Genomic DNA, 23006 nt, shown 5'->3' with positions numbered 1-23006 from the left:
TCTACTCAATACTACACAGCTTAATCATATTTCAAGATGCACGCAGCAGTTGACCGCAGTCTCAGGGTTAACCTTAAACCTGGAAACTAGATAGTGTATTATTTTGGGAGGTACCTATCTATGTTCATTATACGTTAGGCCCCGTTGGGGTGGGGATAAACATTTTGGCTTGTAACGTAGACTTTAGGTATACGTATTTATTTACTTACTCGTGCAATGGACAGTGGTGTACCTATCACCTATAGACAGGAGTTAATGAAGCATACATAATACACGCTGAGTACTGACTGAGTGACATTTGATACGGAAGTCCTAATATTTACACCACGCATTGGTAGCAAACCTTATTATTTTATATTATGCCTACGAATTTACGAATATAAGATTTAATATTTATACAGAGGCAGTTTTATACTTATGATGATGCATTATTCCTGTATAAATTAGTTAAATATTCAATGCCTAACAATGCTAAACAAGATTCAATTTAATTTACCTGCGCGATCCACACGCTCTTCAAAGTGGCAAAACAAACTGAAAACAAAACTATTGCATGAACAGACTATCTAATAATTACAATAATATAATATCAAAAGTGGACATTTTCAATTGCGAGCTCAATAAATATAATAGTTTATGAAATATTGTTTTTTTGACATGTCATGTGTAACTTGTTCAATATAATTCGGTTTTGAATTTTATATATGTTATGTACATCCAGTTTAATATGTGTTATGTACATTCAGTTTAATACATGTTATGTACATCCAGTTTAATATATGTTATGTACATTCAGTTTAATATATGTTTTGCACATCCAGTTTAATATATGTTATGTACAACCAGTTTAATATATATGTTGTTTACATACAGTTTAATATATGTAATGTACATCCAGTTTAATATATGTTATGTTCATCCAGTTTAATATATGTTATGTTCATCCAGTTTAATATATGTTATGTACATACAGACTTCTTAATACGTATTTTATGGTTTTTGTTTTATATAATTCTCTTAATTTCTTAACACAAGCGGGAAATAATTTCCATTTCTATGGAGGAAACCTATAAATGGTTGTATTTTTATTATAATGTAAAAATGTTAAAATTAAACTGTTGATTTTCCAAACAAACAAAATTACCTTATAATTAATTTAATTTTCTGCTTGCCAAACGTTGAACTCAGTGTCCGGGTTTTTTTTAGCAAATAATGCGTTAAGGATTTCACCATCCACGTGGGCAATATTAAATTACATTGTGGTATTTTATGGCATTTAAATTTTTTGTCCAATAAATCTTTTTTTTTTAATCAAAAATCCGCATCTAAAAACCAGTTCCAGTTAGCTAGAATAACATCACGCCGGTTGCGTAATATTACATATAGTTGTTGGTCATAATTCAATGGATTGATTCTCAAGTAAACGCTGATAGATCTATAGCGTAAAGGAATATTTCCACCCCAGAAATTATAATTCAATCATTATTAGATTAGCGAAACTGTCAAACTGACCGGTGACGAGAGAAACGAATTTGAACAATTCGTCAAATTTCACAGACGATTCTCAAGTTCTGTAAAGTTTGTATCATATCGTTGCTCTGTTATCATATCGTTATTAGTCAGTTGTTTCATAAAACTGAAATAACCCGTCCTTAAACAAACTTCTTCTTTCAATCAAATTGAATTTAATGTATTTTATTCTACAGATTTTTAAAAAGGGAATTTATGAATGTACCGACTTTATATTGTTTCATCACTGTTTTTGCAATAGGTATCTGTGAGTGCATTTATTAGTTTTTTTTTACATAAAAAGTATATATTTATATGGATATCACTATTACTAAGACATTCGAAACATCGTATTTCGAATATTTATATTTGCTGCTCTTACTTACCAGGAGTTAGTCCTAAGTTATCTAATTCACAGCGTTTCTCTATCCTCAATAGTCATATGACTTCCATATCTGACTAACTACTGAATATCTAAATAATACTTTTCTAGTAATAGGCGATTACCATAATATGTCAAACGTGAGCTGGAACTTTATGTGTTATAACCATGACAATATCGACCACTGTGCCTCCTCATTAGCTGCCTTGTTCTCCAATTTAACACAGTGGAATAGTAAAATGTAATTTCTCATACGTACAAAGACAGATGAATAACAGACGAATTTTATATATTGTGCTTTGTAACACCACAGTCATCGCCTCCGATGCCAATTATCCATTGGTAATCGAAGATGAACACCATAAATCTATTTTATTACCATCATATTCCTCTCCCTACTGTTATCCTAAAACCCCAGAAACTCAAACTGTTTAATAAAGTTAACTATGAAGTAGTCAATGATATAATATGACAAGTCAGGGAAACACACATACCTACACACATTACCTGCAGTCGATGTATGGTTGTTCGATGATCCCTAAACAAGGAATGTTGGCTCTTTGGAAATGGTAGGTACTTATAGTAATTAGGTACTTGTAGATACTTACTTTCCTTTTAAAATAAAAATCGTATAAGTTCTGTTTGTTTAGGCAGGATTAAAATTTCGCTGCTCCCTCAACTACTAACCTTACTAATAATTTATCTATTTCTTTCCTATCTCACGATCTGTTGTAGCCACACAACAAAGTTACAAACTCCTCCATTTGGGATTCAATGAATCCCTGTCCATGCCTAGTGACAGACTCTTATAATCATTGAAAAATATTATCACTGAAATGAAAATTTTTACTAAAGGTAATTACGTAATTAATTAATTACTAACCAGGTACACTGTAGTGAATTATACATGATTCAACAAGTAGTTACTTATATTGTATAAGAATAAATTTGATACGTATTACTATTGGAAATTAATATTATATTCTTATGTAACCATTTATATTATAAGTTCAAATGTGGGAAGGACGTCGATTGCATACCGTTGGGCATTTTTTACCAAATTTTAAATTAATGATGGTTAATTATTATTCACTTTGTAGGTATGCAAATTTTGATAGTATTTGATACCGGTATTAAGTTGAACACGTCTTACAAAATATCTCATTTACCTTTTCTACTACACTTCTAACTAACAAGCGGAGAAAACTTACTGATGTAAAATATAGCTAATTTATTCAGAATCTCCTCCGGTTAAGAACTAGACTGCAGGCATTGACAGGTTTATTAATAAACTATCAGTAAAACACGAATGCGTTATGGCGATGTAAAAATAAATAGATGGCGTTTTGCTGTCCGATGATATTTTTTTTAATTTAAAAATAACTACTAAAAATAATTTTATCACACGTTGCAACTGATTAGTAGGGTACAGCCTAGCGGTTACTTGATACGCACTCCGTTTAATTTTATTTTGTTGTTTATAATTGAAATTGAAAACAAAACATCGGACAGCAAAATATGCTTTCACAACGTTTTTTTACGTCAGGAATCGCTGGTTTATTATCCTCCGATATTCACAAAAATGTGCCGAAGTTTTAGAAATCTCGTAGATCATGGGGAATTTTAAACTGACCCCCTCCCCCAGGATGTGACTTATTGATTTTACATGTTGTAAAATTAAAACTTTCTTCTTAAAAAAAACGTAGGAAGGACTTCGATCTCATCTGAAAATTATTAACAGTATAATTGACTCACCTACTTTGTTGCAACTCATCCCTTTCAATATCCCTTCCCGTAGTCTCAGAAATAATGATTTGCTTTTCCTCAATCAACATTTCACAAATTATGGATACCATTCACCAATGTCCAGGAATGGCAAGACTTGTCAACCTTGAATTTTTGGTTTAATTTCACATTCATTACGCAAGTAATATTTTGTATTGATGTGGCAGAAGTCGTGAACTCCATCAAAACCTTGTTCATGTCTTGACTTGAATTATCCTATTTTGGTGTCCTCTTTTTGTCATAGCCAATTTCTATTAACTTCGTGTAATATGTAATGTGTTGGAATTGGACACGGTCCGTTGGTAAATAAATACATAAATGTCGTTGGGGAATCATGTTCCTCGGAAATTCTCTGGCTGCATCAGTGATTTAGACCTCGAGTCAAGTACAGGCTGTTCAAGCGGATGTTATTTTGTTCTTGATGATAGAAATATATGCTTTTGTTTATGTACTATATATTTTCTTGCTACATATTTTTAAATTAATCTTTGATGATTATTTATGAAAACACACAAATATGATTTTAGTGCACATAGATCAAAATGGTCTGGCTTGGCGTGGCTTGAGTCGTGGGTCCCCCTAATTTAGACCGTGTTGAAATGGCTCTGCCGTGTGTGTCCAGCTTAAAAATGGCAGAACCATCATAATTCGTTAGTGTCTAGAGCTAGGCCGGAGATTTAAAATTAGAGACTAGATCGGTTGAGAACCCCTGCACGCGGAAGGTACCCCATAGACTACTTCGCCCGCGGTCCGCTAGCCTGGGGCAGTTCATCTTCAGCCATGGAACGCAACGGCGGCTCCAGTGTCACCAGCAGCAAGTACAGTGTTACCATCGTCGGCGGGGGGCTCGTAACTATCTTCTTAATTATCATTAGACAGATCTACACACTTTTGTGTAGTCGGGGGCGGCGCTACTGTTAAAGCTATTGTGAATTTAAAAATGCAATATTTAAAAAAATATTTGTGTTAGTTCCTATTTTAACCGCCTGCACAGATAATATGTTTGGGGATCTGTACATTACTACCTATATTATATAATACAGGGTGTCCGGGGGTAAAGTGCGCTAACTTCAGGAGGTGATTCTACGTGATAGAAGTAAAAACATAAATAACCTTTTTCGAAATTCAAATGTTTATTTTCCTATACAAAAATATTTTTTTGTATGGGAAAATTAAACTTATTAACTTTTTTCCCATATTCAACTTATTAACTTAAAAACTACCTTAAAACGTTGGAATTTCTATGAAAGTAATTTTTTTTTTTACTATCGTTTAGAGCACCCCCCGAAATTAGCGAAACTGTATATTATTTGTCAATGTACAATGCAATAGCATTGAGTTATCGTTTATAAGGTACGCATCATAGCTTGGCCTATTTCAGTGTATCGCTCGCTATACACTACCAATGAGAATGTATGGCGAGAGATATGCTGAAACAGGCCAAGCCACGCAAATTAAGCGCTGAGCGTGGTCTGTCACAGGCTTAATATTTGGCTAATTTATATAGCGCCGTTTTCGTGAGAAGTCACCTCAAGGGCGCTTAGTAGCGATTATAGGTAGCATTTTCAACTGGTCTGTGTACTAATAATAATTCTTAGTTTAGCACCAGTTTTGTGATATCTTACTCGACATAAATATAAATTTACTTGCCCAAGTTTCATTATAAGGAAGATATTTGCGGCTATATTATATTATACGGTTGCGCGGCCTTTTTCATACAAAATTTAAATTTGGATTTGAGACAAAAATACACAACCAAACTGAATTATAATTTTATTTATCAAAAGATATAACAAATATGTAGTACGTATTTGTGTCATTTTATTTATTTGTGTTTTAAATGATGAAATATAGGTCAATCAAGAAAAAAGATTTTCCATGATTTTAGAGGTAACTTTTTTGTTATATAATAGTAATATTAGTAAAAAATAATAATAAAATAATGTTTGTAAATAATAATAAATAAATAATATTTTTTATTAATAAATAAAAAAATTATAAAAACAAACAAAATGAAATAAAAAGAATTTGGCATTCTCAAACTATAAATATATTACCATTTGTTATTTCGGCTACTGGCATTATACCTAGCTCTCTCATTAAAAATTTAGGCATATTAGATCTATCAAAAAATATATATATAAAGATGCAAAAGTCGGTCATTTTAAATACATGTAGGATAACGAAAGTTTTTTTTTAATATTTATGTTGAGGAATCAGTAGGATTTATAGGCCCTGTTAGGAGTTCTACCGAGCCGAACCCTCTGATATGAAAATATCTGGAGTCGGTGAATTATTTTCCCATTTGATCTCTGGTGAGTTGACGTGTTGTTCTTGTATTGTTTTGTATTTATTTTGCTTATATAATGCACTTGCATAATGTTGATTGACTAGATGATCATTTGTGGAAAAGTGTGTGGAAGGGTTTAGTTTTTCCTGTGGGGAAGATTTAACCCGAACATAAAATCGGAAGTTTAAATGTAAAAGAATCGCTTTTTGGGGGATTTTTTAATTTATAAATAATAATAAAAAATTGTATCAACGTGAATTTGTCGTCCGTAATTTAAATTTAATCTTACATGTATTCATTTTATATTTACATTGTGGATATGATTAAATTTAATAATTATCATTAACTCACAAATAATTGACAAAGTTGCCTCTAACATAATGAAAAATCGAATTATTTAATGACCTATATTTTATAATTTTAAAATATGTCTAAATAGTATAAAATAAAGTCGCTATCCGCGTCTGTCTGTTTGTGCGTTTAGTTCTTTTAAACTACGGAACAGATTTTAATAGGATTTTCATTATATTTTATAGATTTTTCTCCGAAAGGTTAACATATGTAATACATGCATATTGTATTTATAGAAAGTAGAGAAAAGTAATTTTTTTATAATCAAGTAGTAAAAATATGTTTTCGGGCACTGCATTTCTAATGCTGGCTAAACCTTATGAGATACCTACATCAAAATAATGTACGACGGAACATATACTAGATATTTTCTATACCTTTTGATTTAAAAAAATATTATTCAGTTTGGTTGGGTAATTTGACCTCAAATTTAAATTTAAGTTTTTTTTATGAAAAACGTTATGCGCAGACGTTCATCTTAAGGCGATGCACTACATCGTGTAATATTCCAAATTGAGCCGCTATCAATAACAACCCTTACGTAGATGGCGATAAGGTTTAAATTCCCGCTTAACACCATCCGCCTGTTTTGATTTATGCAAGAAAAAATCATGGCCAAAAAGTGCCTTTTATTTTATTTTGTGGATTGTCAGGCATAAATATTTAATTTTTTTCGATCATTTTATAAATAACTTAATTTGCCACATAATACAATAATAACCGAAAATGGGTTCGTAAGTAGGAGATTTTGAACTTTAAAGCAGTTTTCATAGGCCTTATACATTATTTTTTCTGGGCTTATAAAAAGACTTATCTAAACAATACTCGATTATTTCAAAGGCCAAGATGTATTCTACTCGCGGTATTTAATTAAAGCATCTGAAACATTTCTAGGTTACCAAATTTTCAAACCAAAAACACATGATTTTACATTACTACGTATGGCAACGCCTTAATGATAAAATCTAAACGTTATACTCCGTCTAGAAATATTGTAAAGAAAAAAAACTGTTCGCATTTGAATAAATCATACAAATTTCCTACACACAAATAGTACGCATCTGCTGACCCTGCACAAATTGCAAGTGCGCTCCACTGTTAAATTTAGCAGCCACCTCTGGTCGGGAGCCCCAAAATACTTTCAAAAAACACCCTTGCCGAAACAGGTGGCCGTTTGATAGATTCCCCCCTATCTTAATAAACAGATTGCAATCTTTAGAGTACAGACGTCAGGTAGAATGCTCTACTTGTTCTACCGGTATTTCAATGGAAGATGCTCTGAGGAGCTAGCGTCATTGATCCCTTCGGCTCCGGTGCATAGAAACACGCCAAACGCGCGCCCAACATTTGTAGACAGTCGATATTTGTCACATGGAACGGGCCTGCTACGAATCGTTCTTGAGTTAAACAAATCGGCTGTGGAACGATTGGTCTCTTCAAGACCTATGTTCATACCTTCCTCTCATCTAAAAGACCTCCCCACACAGCATCCCTAAAGATGGAAATAAGCCCTGAGGGAAATTATGAGTTGTGTGTGAAAAAAACTTTTGACTTTTTCCATAATTTTTCTTTATCTTATCTTATATACATTAAATCAGGTGTATATTTTTTTTGTTTCGTTTTGAATAAGATTATAGTAAATATATGTATCTAACAACAATGTACATATACAATAACAATTGACAATGTATTTCTGTCAATGAAGCATTTAATTTCATTTTCGCCAACTCGCGTGTGCGTGTTCATTATTTTATTTATAATTGTGCGACGTTACCCGCCTTATTAGACTGTGGTGCATCTTGAAAGCTACAAAACCATCTTAAACTCCAGTTAAATTACTTTAAATAATATACCAAGATTCTTACAAAAAAGATTATAAATCAAGCTTACGATATTTACAAATCGATAGAGATTATCGATACATGCCAATGAAAACTGTATTAGGTATTAGGAAGATAGTTATCAACTAGTACTACGTATTTAATCTTTGCCATGCATGATTAGTAAAATTACACATCTTGTTATAAGTCTAGCGCAGACTCGAGAAAAATCACGGGATATTATAATTGTAGGATTTGTGATACAAGTACAAGATACAAGTATTTATAAAATATTTGCCTCAGGATCAACGAATATCAAAAAAAAATATTGTCAATTTTCTTTATTTCATTATAATTATATTTTTTTGACAAAAACCGAGACCATCAGAATTACCCTTTGACTGGATACCGTGAGTAAACATTAAAAATCATTAATAATGAAACAGATTTATATCTGTCAATTTTTGACAGATTTTGGATCTGAGAAAATCTGAAATCTGAATCTGAAAATGTCGCGAAATATAAAAATAACGTGAAATCTGAAAATCTGAAATCTGAATCTGTCGAAAATGTTTGTTAAAAAATTGAAACAAATAAATATACATTTCACATAAATACAAATATTAATTTTTTTTACCTTATTTAAAGTTTTTAGAATGCCTATTTTTTAAAATCACTACGCATGAATATTTCACATCATCCACTTGCAATCGTAGTAACTACATATGTTGGATGATAGTTAACGTGTCGTATTTCATTTTTTTGAGTATATTTTTACCGTAATTAATTTTCACAATGTTGAGTCAAAAATAGTACTTATTTATTGTTTTCCTGTTTTATTCGTGCAACAAAAAAACATCGCCTGCGGGCCTTTCAGTGTGTTTGTGAATGCAATCATTCATATTCTACTCTCTTCACTCACAACACATAACTACCCCTATTGCGGATTTCAAGAAAAAAATTCACCTGTGGCGCTCTTCCATGTGGTTTGTAAGTGTTGTAGTTAAAAATTATTTTGCACTATCAATGTACGTTATACAAATCTACATATGCAAATAAATTTGCGCATGTAATTTTTATTTCACCTTTCCAAATGCAAAAGAATAATTTCAGATGCTTTTAGGAGGGGCTCCCACAAATGTAGAATGCCCATGGGCCGTTTCACGGCCTGCGACGGCCCTGTTCATATCCCCAAGGAATGCGGGTACATGTCAGCTTTTATGTAAATATTTCTAGTTTATTCTGACTACTTCCTTCTCTGTAAGCTCTATAAGAATGTTTAAGCTGCCCCTTCGAAGCTCGGAAACTGGCGACTCTCTTGACGTGACACGCGGCACGTGAACGTTTCTGCTTGTTTGCCATATTTCGTCATAAACTGAAAGTGAAGCGAGTACCTGCGCAGTATAGCGTTTTTCAGCTGTCAAATTAGTAGTCACTGAAAAAAAAGTCTTTTACCCACATAAATAAATAAATCAAATCACCCATCTGTGACAAAAGTGAAATAAACTCCTCTACAGATAATTCGATTTAGAAATTTATCAAATCTTCGTGAAATTACATCAACACACTGATCATAAAGTAAAAAAACAAATCCTCTAAAAAATCTTTATTCACTTTCATAATGCAAATTATTTATATATTGTTACCTGTATGCCTTAATAATTTATTTTTTAATTTTATTTGGGAAACAAACAGTCATTTATATATTTAGCATAAACAGCAATTATTTACAATATTAGACAAATAATGTTCCATTAATTCTAGTCGTTGATTCAATATTTGCACCTATACAATATATTTATAAATGACAAAGAAATATAAAGAATAAACATTATAAGTAATTACAAAATGTTATAAAAACAATTAAAGACAGTTGGTAATAATACAGTTTTCGCATGATTATAATAAAAAACAATAAAAAACTAAGATGATAGGATTATTTCACAAAATAAAAAAACAAGTATCAGTTTAGTATGTTGCATTTTATATGTTTTCAAGTTACACTTGAAAATTTTCAATAATTTATCGTTACGTTGTTATCTACGTGCCCTATTATATAATTTACGTCGCATAATACAAATATTACATTATGTTATTATATTATGCACTTCAATTAAAACTGTAATGTCGCTGCTCCCCATCTCAAACACGAGAGTAGATTTCTCAACTGAGATGTAAAAAAATATTAATATTTTATAATATTTGTAAACTTAATCTGAATAAAATTCCAATAATTTCGAGGGCAACGTTGATACTTCGAAACAAAATGATTTTATTTTAGGCCTTGGTGCCGAAATAACCTTATTATTTATTGTTATTAAGTTTAATTTGTAGAACTCCATTTTATTTTTTTATTTTTTATATATACAATAATATTATTATTGGGTTTATAAAAACAGTTTATTTTTAAACAAGTTCTGCTGTGTAATTATTATTACAGTTTGATAATGCCTTCAGAGGGCGAAACAGCTGTCACGCGTAATAATAATTACACAGCAGAACCTTATTATGTTTTAAAACGTACCTATGCCTATATATTGGCTAGCTATCAAAAAAGAACGAGGCGCTTAAGTGTTAGATAGTTAAAAAATAACATTCAGTGGAAAATGTATAGCGGAAATCTTATTATTTTATTGAATTTTTTAATCATTTCATTTTGTCCCTTTTTTTGTTTTCACCAGTTTCAATTGGATAACATCACTTCCTCTTATTGTTATAATTATTGATATCAATAACTAAATAAAATACCTAAGACTGATTTTAATTTGATACCCATTCCATGTTTAATTGTAAACCTAGGAAATATTTAAAACACACAATTTTAGATGCGCTTTATCAGAACTGTTTATATTATTTTGTAATGTATTTTTTAAATCATGAACTAATGTTTATAAGAAAATATGGTTTTTATGCATAGCACAAAGGATAATAAATTATAATAAAAAAATAATTAGTCGCCTGTAATATCAATACAAATTGAAAATATCTCCGCAGTCAAAATCAGTAAAAATAAATATGCCGCCGACGGGAATTGAACCCGTGCCTTCTGATGTCCGGTCAGGTGCTCTGTACCACTGAGCCACTTCGGCTTATTTCCAACACGCCAAATAATTCAATATGTACTAGTACTTCAATCAACAATTACTTATGTATTTTTGATGTACTCTTAAATTTTGAATGTCGTCATTTTATTGGTCAATAATTCAAAAATTCCTAAAATTGTCTAATATGAAGGTAAATGGACTGTTTATAAGACCAATAAATTAAATATGTTACAATACAAAAGACTCATTTTACGGTAACACTTATCAAATTATAGTGTTTTATGTGGTAATATTTTATTTGATTTTTCTATGGAGGAATATTCTTTTTCCCATACAAACCATTCAACCTCGATACCTGAAAACTACCTTAAAACGTTGAAATTTCATGTAGAATCACCTCCCGAATGTAGTGCCTCCGGACACCCTGTATTTTAACCTGGTAATATTTTGACCATACTAATCACTTTTTAGCCATTGCGGAAATTGCTGCTAGATTCACCATTGGTTGATAAAGCAAATTATTACCAAAGTGATAGATGGGATTAATCCCCGACTAAAAAAATATTGGCCAATAGGAAAAGAAGGCTCGATTCAACACGCGTAATATAATGAGGCACGCGCCAACAAACTAAATGCCAAGGAGCAACAAGGTCACAGCGCAGCCTTATTATGCTGCGTATAGATAAGAGAAAACACGCGTAAGCTGACCCACGAATTACACACGGAGAAAACTTACTGATACAAAATATTGCTAATTTATTACAAATCTGGTCAAATTATTCGTATACCTGTTAAAAACAGGACTGCAGGCCTTTAACGAATGAATTGAAAAATTTCTTAACAAACTATCAATGGATTTCATAAAAATTCTAATATGTTCGCCTTTTGTTATTACATTTGTCAACACGTATTCCGATATATTCTTAAAGTACTAATATTTTATTAGAAAATGGCATACCATCAAGGAACGAAGCAACCGCAAGTGGTGGGCGTTTCGCGCCATTTGCGGTTGCTTCGTTCCATTCCCATAAGTCGTGGTTCAGCTCGGCAGTTCAACCCGCGTGTTTATACGCTCCCTTATGGCGCAAATACATACGCGAGCCGATATATTACGAACTTACTAAAAGTTTGTAGGGAAACGGCCTGCAATCCCGTTTTTAACCGGGTTACCTAAAATTTGAAGAGATTTTAATACATAGCAATACTTAGTGTAAATAACTTTCACATTATTGTTAGGTTTAAAAATTTTCTGTAAGTATGTAAGTATGTTGTTATATACCTAACAATCCTGTTATAAAAAAGCGCGTAAATACGCCCGTGTAGTAAATCTCTAAATATCACTGTGGGTTAGTCGTGTATGTGTATTGTGATGATAACAGAGTCGTGTTTGTTTTTACGTAATAGGTGGGGTCACTGGCCGCCTTGTTTTTCGCCAGGAAAGGTCACCAAGTCCAGCTCTATGAATACAGAGAGGGTAAGTATATTTTCATGTCATTTTATTTTAATCAACATAATGTATCTTATTTCCATAATCATGCTTAATAAGCTCAGTTTGAGGCTACTGCGTAATATATTTTAATACATATTAGACCGATTGCTAGTAATGCCACCTGCTCGATAATATGAACTTGGTCTGTTAATTTGACTGTTCTAAAACTGGAATTCTTCCTAGTTGAATACGACATTCAAAGTTGTGAATCGATTGCGTAATGAATGAATAAATAAAATAATTTTATGAATAATATCTAATCATCTTTTATTTTTGCCTTAGCCTTTTAACCTTTTTAATAAAAGTCTTTTGTTTTCACGCCATTGCCTCAGATGCGGCAAATAATTGGAATTGTTTTGAATTCCTTAATTAGTAAAAAGTGGGAAATGCTCATCTCGTACACGACCCCACTAAGAGACAGCCAGGGTTCTCACTGCCTCGTAAACTCTGATTCTCCATCAATAGCATAAGGTCCTTCCACAGCTGTTGTGCCCACACGATGCATAGGTGGGACCTTAAAGAGTCGGCGATGTATGAATGCGGTGCGGTGTAGACCACCGAACGTGTGGTCAACGAATGCCCGTTCCATTCATTCCCCGGCGGGATTCTTAGGGCGGTAAAATTTTATATTCATGTTTTGCTAAAGAAAATGACCTGCAAAAAATGAACATTTCCCATCGTTTTTTTTTAAATTTATTACCTATATTTATCAAAGTACAGAGTTACGCCGTTGGGTAAAATTCTATGACTGTTGAGCTGGGTTGAAAGGTTATTCCGCATTCACGTTATTCTCTTTATATTGGGCAAAGAAGCAATCTGATAAGATTTATATGTTTTTGGCGTAGAATCGAAAGACTGCCTCAACATTGGGAGTCAATCATAAACACTGCAGGAGAATACAAACCCGCAATAAACTTATGCGTCAACCCAATAGTTAACTGAATTTGTGATCGAGAGTCTGGTGTTGTATCCGAAGAGGTGCGTACATATTTGGATATCCCAGACTTCATTGCCAACTCTTGTGAGTTATGTTTGATGCTGCCTAAAAACCAGATTTGACCGTCTGACTAACACGGTGTTGATAGCTTTATGTAATGAGGAATGCGGTTATTTGATTGGTTGATTGCTTGCTTGCTTGCAGATATTCGACTGACCCCGCACGTGAAGGGGCGCTCCATCAATCTGTCCCTGTCGGCGCGCGGGCGCTCCGCCCTCCGCGCCGTGGGGCTGGAGGGGGCCTTGGCGGCGCACGGGCTGCCTATGGCGGGCCGCATGATACACAGCCGTGCCGGCGCCACCAGGACCATCCCCTACGATAGCAGGACCAACCAGGTGACTCACAATATCCAGCAAAACTACCCAGCGACACTACCCAGGCACACTACCTACATTACCCAGCAACACCATCCAATAACCCTACCCAGCCAGACTACCTACACTTCCCAGCAATACCACATCTAACTATGTCAAAATGCTTAAAACTTTATGGTTCGTCACATTCCTTCCACTGTATTATCACATATCTACACATAGATAGTTATTTTTACATTTTATAGTGAGTATTTTTTTACTTATCTATTGCCGACTGAGTATGGCCTTAAAATAAAATTAACATTATTTAAATGCCTTTATTGTATCATTATTACGGAAATTATGTTTACTTTAAAAAGTTGTGACACGCTGATTGAAAGAAAATTTATTCAAATTGTGTAATAATTTCTTCAATAATGATAACAATCTGTTTAAGAATTTTCTTCATTACTACCAGAGTCGGACTGGTGAAGGGGGAAATATTTCCCGTCTATAGGTAACTTAATAATATAATAACTGATAACCTGAAGGATGACTTTGAATCCAAGCGCAATTTTTATAGATATCGTAGAACGGCGCTGGTCGAATAATTCATACTTGTCGGTAGTTTTTCGAGCCTATGCAACCTCTTTACTCTTTGACGAGACCAATATCCTAAAATAAAGTCGGAATCGTAACGACGTAAGTGAAGAAGCCATGCATGATAATATACGACACGCGTCCCTGGCGTATTGGACAGACGTGCGGTTGAATTTGTCCTAGCAAATCTCTATAACGAATATAACGACATACGTGATGAAGTCATGTACAAACAATATTCGGAGCGCTGCCCGGCGCAATGGGCGGACCTATAGTCGAATTTGCCCTAGCAGGCCTAAAAAATTTATCTTTCCGTCGGATGTATTTTAATTATTTCTGATGAACCTATTACTAAAATCTCAGATGTTTCTAGAGGAATCCCTCGGGAAATTACTAATTCATCGCATAAAAAACTAAATTCCAGTGCTTATCACTAATTTTATAGTTGAAAAACATTTTATAAAATTTTTAAACCGTTTTACATAAATGTATTTATTAATCTTAAATATAAATAACTCACATCCGTAGGGATCACTTAAACATAAATAAATATACGAATGTTTAAATGTTACGAATTCGTATGAATTAATTAAAATGTAAGCCTCGAGCAAACCTCCGTTATTAGAGTCTTGTGTCGCCATAAAAGCTACATACACATCGAAAAAAGAGACGCTAAGATTACTTCGATGGGTCATCATAAAAATATTAATAATAATTTGTGTAAAAAAATGTCACAAACGTTGAGTTTGACAGTCCAATAAAAGCCAAAAAGTACATTTTTATGTGAATTCTGAATAAAATTTATTTTCAGATGTTACCGAATTTTGTTTTATTCCCTGCTGCGCGGTAAGTAAAATCACAGCGTCTCCCTTGTGACTCTCATGGAAAACACTGTGTTTTTGCTTACCGCGGTAGTTTAATACAAAACATCGTTTAACCATACTAACTGCTGCAAATCAGATTTCCCCCCCGTTTCTGTCTTCATACTAAACTAAACGAATAACTTTCATTGCGTAGCCGCAGCGCCTGGCGCTGGTAACCTCAAGGGTGCTGTATAATGCTGCTTATAGATAAGAGAAAAAACACAACGGCGTTCCACGCCATTTGCGGTTACGTCATACATTTCTCATAAGTCGTGGTTCAGCTCGGCAGTTCGGTTTGCGTGTTTATACGCACCCTTAAGTGTTAGGTACAGGATTTTCCAATAAGAGGTGTTATTTTGAATAGCCCGCTATTTCGGTAGATATTACTTTTGAAGCTGTTATTTTTTAACATTTGACAAGTAGAAACTACGCCATTAATAAAAATGGAACGATACACGCTTCAACAACGCATTGAAATTATTAAGTTTCACTATTATTAATTATTAGAATTCCATCGAAAAATCATCTTGAGTGATGAGGCCCATTTCCACCTCGGTGGCTTCGTCAACAAGCAAAATTGTCACATCTGGGGCTCGGAAAACCCAAGAGTTATTGTTGAAAAGCCTCTATATCCTCAACGTGTGACTGTTTGGTGCGGTTTATGGTCCGGCGGAGTCATTGGAAATTACTTTTTCGACAATGAGGCTGGAGCAACAGTTACGGTGAATGGATCGCTATCGAGAGATGATTAATGATTTTTTATGGCCGGAATTGGATGGTATTGATCTGGACAGCGTTCAATTTCAACAAGACGGCGCTAGGTGCCACACAAGCAACGAAACCATTGATCTTTTACGATTAAATATCAAAATAACACCTCTTATTGGGAAACCCTGTATTATCAGCGCCTTCCTCTTTGGCAATCGGTTGCGCCTGCACAGGGTCGGCCCTGCCTAGCCGCTTTGATAGTCCGTCCAGTTTGGTCGTAGTTCGGTGACAGTCTGCACACTTCTATGCCTATCTTCCTATTTCTATTATATATGACTTAGAACCTATACTTAGTCCACCACTCGTTAGAATAATAAAAAAATAATGCTAATGAATGTTACTTCTTTATTTCAGTGCATTAATTCAGTCGGTCGTCGATTCCTCAATGAGATTCTTCTAACAGGTTTGTTGTTTTATCAGTAATTTACCAAAGATTTACTAACAACGTTTTTTATAATGTGTTCCCACTAGAGTTACATGGTTAGATTCCTTGGCCATGGAAATAATTTAATGGAATTATCTTTTTTATTAGACTGTATTTGGTTTGAGCACGTGGTGTATTATTTTCAGCATTATCTATGATTCTACATTCATTTCATTGCGTGTAAATAAAAGGTTGTTGAATATTTTTGATGAGATCGTGGTTATTTTTTGGGTTATTATGCCGGGTTTTCGCCCGCCACCGGGGATGTCACTGTGTTGTCGCCTACAAAATTGGCAGACTGATTGTACAGGGGATAGAATTTCTCTATGATTTTTTTTTAGTTTTTTTTTCATCTGGTAGTGTCCTATCTAATAAGTTTTGGTATTTCTCGTTGTATTTATTGCGTTTAGTTCTTAAAACTCCATTTTTTATTTATTTAATTAAAAATAAATCAAATTTAATGTTAAAAAAAACTGTCGCTGTCTAATTATTATGATGTTTATTATTGAAAGGATTTAAATTTAACGCTTTATGAAATCAGTTGAGACGAAAACAATTCCCATAAAAACGAAAAAAAATATTTTAATTAATCTAAATAAATCGTGATAATCTCATTCCACCGCTACAATCAACTGCAAGTTTATGATAAATCAATGTCAATATTCAGCAATTTTTTTTTACAATATCCCACACAGGAGGCCTATTTCGTCTTTTGGGATGCTGTGTGGGGTCTTTTAAAAAAAAAGACTATACTTGTATTTCAATCAACAATTATTGTTTATTATATATTTTTTCACCTGTAAACAAACAACTTTAGTTTTACTCGGGAGACATTTTCAATTTGTATTGATATTTGAAGTTATTATTGCTTATAATAATGAGTTATCCTTTGTGCCATGCATAACCTTGTCTTATAAACATAAGTTAACCATTAAAAAATAATATTGCAGCGGTATTGGTTATCCAATAAATGTTTCCCGGGGCGGCGGTACCCAAACGCACCTCTCAAATTGTAAGGAAATTTGGAAAATTGTAGGAAATGTATAAAAACAAAATATTTTTGAAATTGATTATTTGTTTTGACTTTTGTTCTTTAGTAGGCAGTCAAAGTCATTGGGAAAAAGCGAAGTGAAACCTTACAGTGATGTGTCTCCAGCCAGGAATCCGGTGTCACCCGATACGCCGTATCTTGGCTCAACCAACAAACTGTTCGCTGTCACTACCCCCTCTAGGGCCACTAGCTACCTACTCCTAGATCCTAGGCAATGTTGGCACCTCTCATGGTAACCGGACACCCGTGTGCTTTCACTGCCACTAGTCACATGACTTGTGTTACATTATTTATCATAAATTATTGGTTTAAGATAAGTCAGCCTCGGTTGGGGATTTACGCAGAAAATTAGGCGACCAGCGACCTGAATATACCGATACAGGTAGTTCTGTGTCCAAAAAGTATGTTTCTAATTTCAATCAAACTCAATATTTCCTCTGAAATCACAGATTTGTAAGTAGGTACTTAAATACCTACCTACTTAATTAAATACCTTGTTTTTTATTTAACACTATTTTTAATTTTCGAATAAGTAATAATTATACAATGTATTCAAAGAAACGTCACTATCCTCAATGACAATTCGTTTTTCAAACTTTCTTTCAGGTAGGTACCTACCATAAAGTTGAAAAAATGCGAATAAATAGATTTCACACTTATAATCATAATCTTTTCTGAACCATCAAGACGGCCACCATTTGAAACGAGAACGGAACGTACAAACAAAATACAGATAGACGAAATTCTATCGATACAGTCAAAAATGTTTTTGTTTTCGAATTAATGCGCTGTTGGAGATAATATTAAGTAATTTAATTTATTGAAATATTGTTACAGAAACGGAGAAATATCCTAATGTCAGCCTTTTCTTCAACCACAAACTAGTCGACGCAAACTTGGAACAAGGCAGAGTAATCTTCCTACAGTTAGTATTATTGCCCTTTCTGTCTTTAACGTGTTTAATATGTAAATAGCGGACAGAGATAACGGTTAATATCTCGAATTAATGGACACGGTTAATATGCACGAATTATTTAAAAAAAAAAATTGTATCAGTTTAATGACAACGAGAAACAACTATTTAAGTCACCGGAAAAGAAAATAATGCATTTTAATAGAATCTCCTTAAAAAAAACGGCTAATTAGACGAATTTAATAATTTTAAAGTATGGTTTTTAAGCTAGTTTTAATTTTTATATTAAAACCAAACTAAAAATCTTTTTAGGTTCTTAATTTGGGTTAAATAAAATAAGAAACTAACCTTAAAATTATCATGTTAATATTAATGGCCGCCAAGCGAATAATTACATTTAAATTTTACGAAATAACTATTGAAATGTATTATTTTTTATTTCCGGAAACTGAAATAAATAGTATTAATTAGTTTTTTAAGCTTTTCTTTCGTGTTTTCAATTGTATTTTTCTTCAATTTATAAAAAAAACAGTGTACTTGTAATATATAATACTGAATTGACAGTTTTACAATGTCTTCAGAAGGCAAAACAGCTGTCACGCGTAATAATAATTACACTGCAGACATTGTTTATAAATTAATTGAATAATAATAATATTATTGTATTTAAAAGGTTAAACGTAAAATTAAAATGGAGTTCTGCAAATTGAAAATAAATTGATAAATAATTAGATCAATAAGATTCTCATTGTTACTAAACTGATTCAAGATACAAGGTTTTTTTTAAATAATTTTTTAGTTGACATCTTTTTTAAGCTATGTTTTTACATAACAATATCATTATTATGATAATAGGTTTTTTATGCTAGTTTTATTAAAAAAAAATTTAACTAATATTTTACTTCTTAGTTAGGGTTATATGAAAGAAAAAAAACTGTAACGTCAAAAATAATGGCCGCCAAGTGAACAATCAATTTTCATTTGAACGAAATAACTATTCAAATGCTTTATTTTCTATTTCCGATGACTGAAAAGTTATTTCTTATTGTTATTAAACTGATACAAGGTGTTTTTGAAATATTTTGTGGATATTAACCATGTCCAGTAATTCTTTATATTTACCGATAAATCTACTGGCATGACTCTTGACTAATAATGTGATTGAAATTTACAAGTTTTACCGCAGTTATAAATAGGCTTATTATGTTTGTTCCAGAACCCTGACCGGCAACACAGTGGAGGTCAGAACCGACCTGGTGGTGGGTGCTGATGGGGCATTCTCCACTGTCAGGAAGCACATGATGAAGGAACCGCTCTTCGACTTCAGTCAGACCTACATTGAGCATGGATATCTAGAACTCTGCATACCACCCAATGAACATGGAGATGTAAGAACAGAACATAAGAACTACCTTGAGCTTCACAACATAACCCAATTGGTGATGCCATACTCTTCCAATTTTGAAAGTGAAGCTTTAATTCATTGCAAAAGTCCAAGCGTTCATTGAACAAGAGTTACAGACATAGGCCCAAGCGAAATTAGTATTTTCAATACCCTTAAACAAAAATATTCTGAAATGTAGCTACGTCAACTTTAGTGGCATAGAACATTTTCATGCATCCTATACCTCCAGGTCCAATACGAAAACAAATATTGATAGGTTTTTGGGAAGACATATGATAGAAGAAAACACTAGCCGTCTTACTCATACTCATAATACGTAGAGATAAGAGCAGGTTAGTAGAAAACGTTACTCATAATCACACGTATGCGTACTGCTGTGAATAGCTGCCGTTATACCGCAGTATTAGTGGCTTACAGTTGTTTAAACCACCCGACCCCCAGGATTAGGCACGCATTACTAACGTATTAAGATGGAGATTGCGGACTTTGTTAACAATATGGTTGATTTGACTTAATAACGATCGGTCGCTCAATGAAAATGTAAAAAAGCAGTAATACCCATTGTCAGCACTATCAGAGGAATATTTAAAATCGAAATATCGGTTTACAAATGCAATACAGAATGCATAATTAAATTGACTAGATTTAGAAGCAATCAAAGGAGACCGGGTCGATGACATCGCAAATGTAATCTGAAGAAAAGTGAAGTTAGAAACTAAAAGCGAAACGCGAAAATGACCGTGTTTTTGAGGATTGGAACAAAGTGATGCCAGTCTAAAAAATCTTACTTGAATATTATTATGAAAAAATATATTATGGGTACGACTGTAGAGGTTTTTGGTAATCTCTCCTTTCTCCAATAACCACCTCTTCAATAGTAATCAACGGTAATCAAACACGGCCAACCACCTTCGTCACCTTGCGTCGACTTGTTACCCGTCCCTGTTGCACACATCACATATAATTAGTGTTCTCATGGTTGTGTGTAAATATTGCGTATATCTGTACGGTTCAATGGGAAGAAAGGAAGGAACAATGTTAATTTTTTTATCTAATTGATTTGATAATGGTAGCTTAGCAAGTGGTGGTGTAGAGTACGTTAGTGGTCATTTCGGAACTCCGTTCACGAAAATTAACAATGCAAAAACGACGAGTACACAAAACAACTGTCACCAAAAAATTGACTCCAACCGTAAGGACGATTTCTCCAGCGCAGTGCCTGACATACTGACTAGAGAAAGGTAGCTATACACGGTTCTTCTGGTAGAAACCGGCACTGCAAAAACTAAGCCCCCCCACACATCAATTTGGTTTCTTTAGGGTACCCCGTCGTATTATTAGTAGTTAAATCGTAGCATTAGTTGTTTAGTATGTATGCATTGATTTGTATAGTATACTGGTGTGTTGCCTTATTGTCAGTTCGCCATGCCCCACACCTTCCTGCACATCTGGCCGCGCGGGGAGTTCATGATGATCGCACTGCCCAACCAGGACCGCTCCTGGACCGTGACGCTGTTCATGCCCTTCACCAAGTTCAAGACGCTGGACTCGCCGGCCGCGCTGCTTGCCTTCTTCAACTGCTACTTCCCAGACGCCGTCCCGCTCATTGGACAGGACAAGCTGCAAGAGGACTTCTTCCAGGCGAAACCGCTCCCACTTGTCTCCATCAAGGTAACCTATATATTATACTAGCGGCTCAAACAGTTTCCTAAACTTAATTCTATGGCCTCCTACTTTCTAGTATACCCTACATCATTTAAATAGCTATAGATGTTCTTGTGCTGAACAGTAAAAATGGGTAGAAATGAAGTAATTTTTCGCTCAATGAAACAGATTATGCGTACTCTGACAGAGGATGCGATACAAACGGGATTGTTACACTCGATATAAATATGGATGGTCTAGATGGGCACTCTTGTCAGAAGGACATAAAGGCATATTTTCCTATTTGACTTCTTCGGGATGAGGTTGATAAACAAGTGACACTTCCAGAATACCGGAGATTTTCATACGCAGTTCGAGAGGTATCCTCCCATTGTTCTCTGTCATTTTAAATCCTCATTTGAGGAAGGTACTCATTAGAGAAGGTCACTGCGGTAAATAGCGCGTGAGTAACTAAAGAAACAAAAATCAACATGGGTCCAATGGGGCAAGGACGCCAGTTAAAGGTTGAAACGGTTAGGGAAAGTAGTGGGTAGCCTGAGCTGCCTTTCAATGCCCCCCTGTTGCCGAGATCTCCTTTGAATCTTGCTCACTTTTGTATCACTTGTCTACCTACAAACCTAACCCTCCACATAACAATGAGTTGAACATCTCTAGTGCCAGCCATACCACGTGAGCGACAAGGCCATCCTACTGGGCGATGCGGCGCATGCCATGGTGCCATTCTACGGGCAGGGCATGAACGCCGGCTTTGAGGACTGCCTGCTGCTCGACCAGCTGCTGAGTCGGCCTGGAGCTAAAGGCGCGCTGGCACACGCGCTAAAGGACTTCTCCGAGCACCGCGTCAAGGACGCGCATGCCATCTGTGACCTGGCAATGTACAACTACGTTGAGGTAAGTGCAAGCACTAACAAAACTGTTTGAAAACTTATCCTGTTAATGATTTCTCCACTGTACTTCCTTTTACTGACTGAGTGTAATAATAATAATAATAAACGCTAGTAAAATATTAAATGCACTGATTGCTGATTTCTTAGATGCGTGACCTAGTGACCCGGCGTTCCTACCTCTGGAGGAAGAAGTTGGACGACTTCTTGTTCTGGGCCATCCCCTTCGTGTGGGTTCCGCTGTACAACTCCGTCACCTTCACGGACATGGGCTACAGCAGCTGTATTAGCAACAGAAAATGGCAGGATAAGGTAAATAATCCATCAATCAAATCACCTTTTTTGCTTATCCCTTCTTCCATATCTTTGAGAAATCTGCAACTAGGCTCACTTAGGTGCTGTTGAAGCAAGCCGCTTAGAACGGAGCGTTACTAAGGCGCCGTGTTCGCCAAGCCATTTGCCTACTCTACGAA

General features: G+C 34.3%; 1 protein-coding gene across 1 annotated transcript in view; it reads left to right on the top strand.

Moving 5' to 3' along the window:
• Positions 1 to 4456: 4456 nt before the first annotated feature.
• The window catches only part of cn (Kynurenine 3-monooxygenase cn), a 29944-nt gene continuing 11394 nt past the window's right edge, over positions 4457 to 23006 (top strand). Inside the window, exons 1-9 of the mRNA XM_089632877.1 lie at positions 4457 to 4525; positions 12586 to 12655; positions 13812 to 14002; positions 16546 to 16594; positions 18504 to 18591; positions 19796 to 19967; positions 21404 to 21655; positions 22304 to 22540; positions 22684 to 22845. Of these exons, the coding sequence (XP_089489003.1) occupies positions 4457 to 4525; positions 12586 to 12655; positions 13812 to 14002; positions 16546 to 16594; positions 18504 to 18591; positions 19796 to 19967; positions 21404 to 21655; positions 22304 to 22540; positions 22684 to 22845 (1290 nt within the window). The remainder of the gene's footprint in view (positions 4526 to 12585; positions 12656 to 13811; positions 14003 to 16545; positions 16595 to 18503; positions 18592 to 19795; positions 19968 to 21403; positions 21656 to 22303; positions 22541 to 22683; positions 22846 to 23006) is intronic.

This window comes from Hesperophylax consimilis, chromosome 6 (genome assembly GCF_061612785.1).
Source record: "Hesperophylax consimilis isolate HC1 chromosome 6, BYU_Hcon_1.0, whole genome shotgun sequence".
NCBI lineage: Eukaryota > Metazoa > Arthropoda > Insecta > Trichoptera > Limnephilidae > Hesperophylax > Hesperophylax consimilis.
The sequence above is the reverse complement of the archived record's forward strand: the minus strand, read 5'-3'. Positions and strand labels throughout refer to the sequence as shown.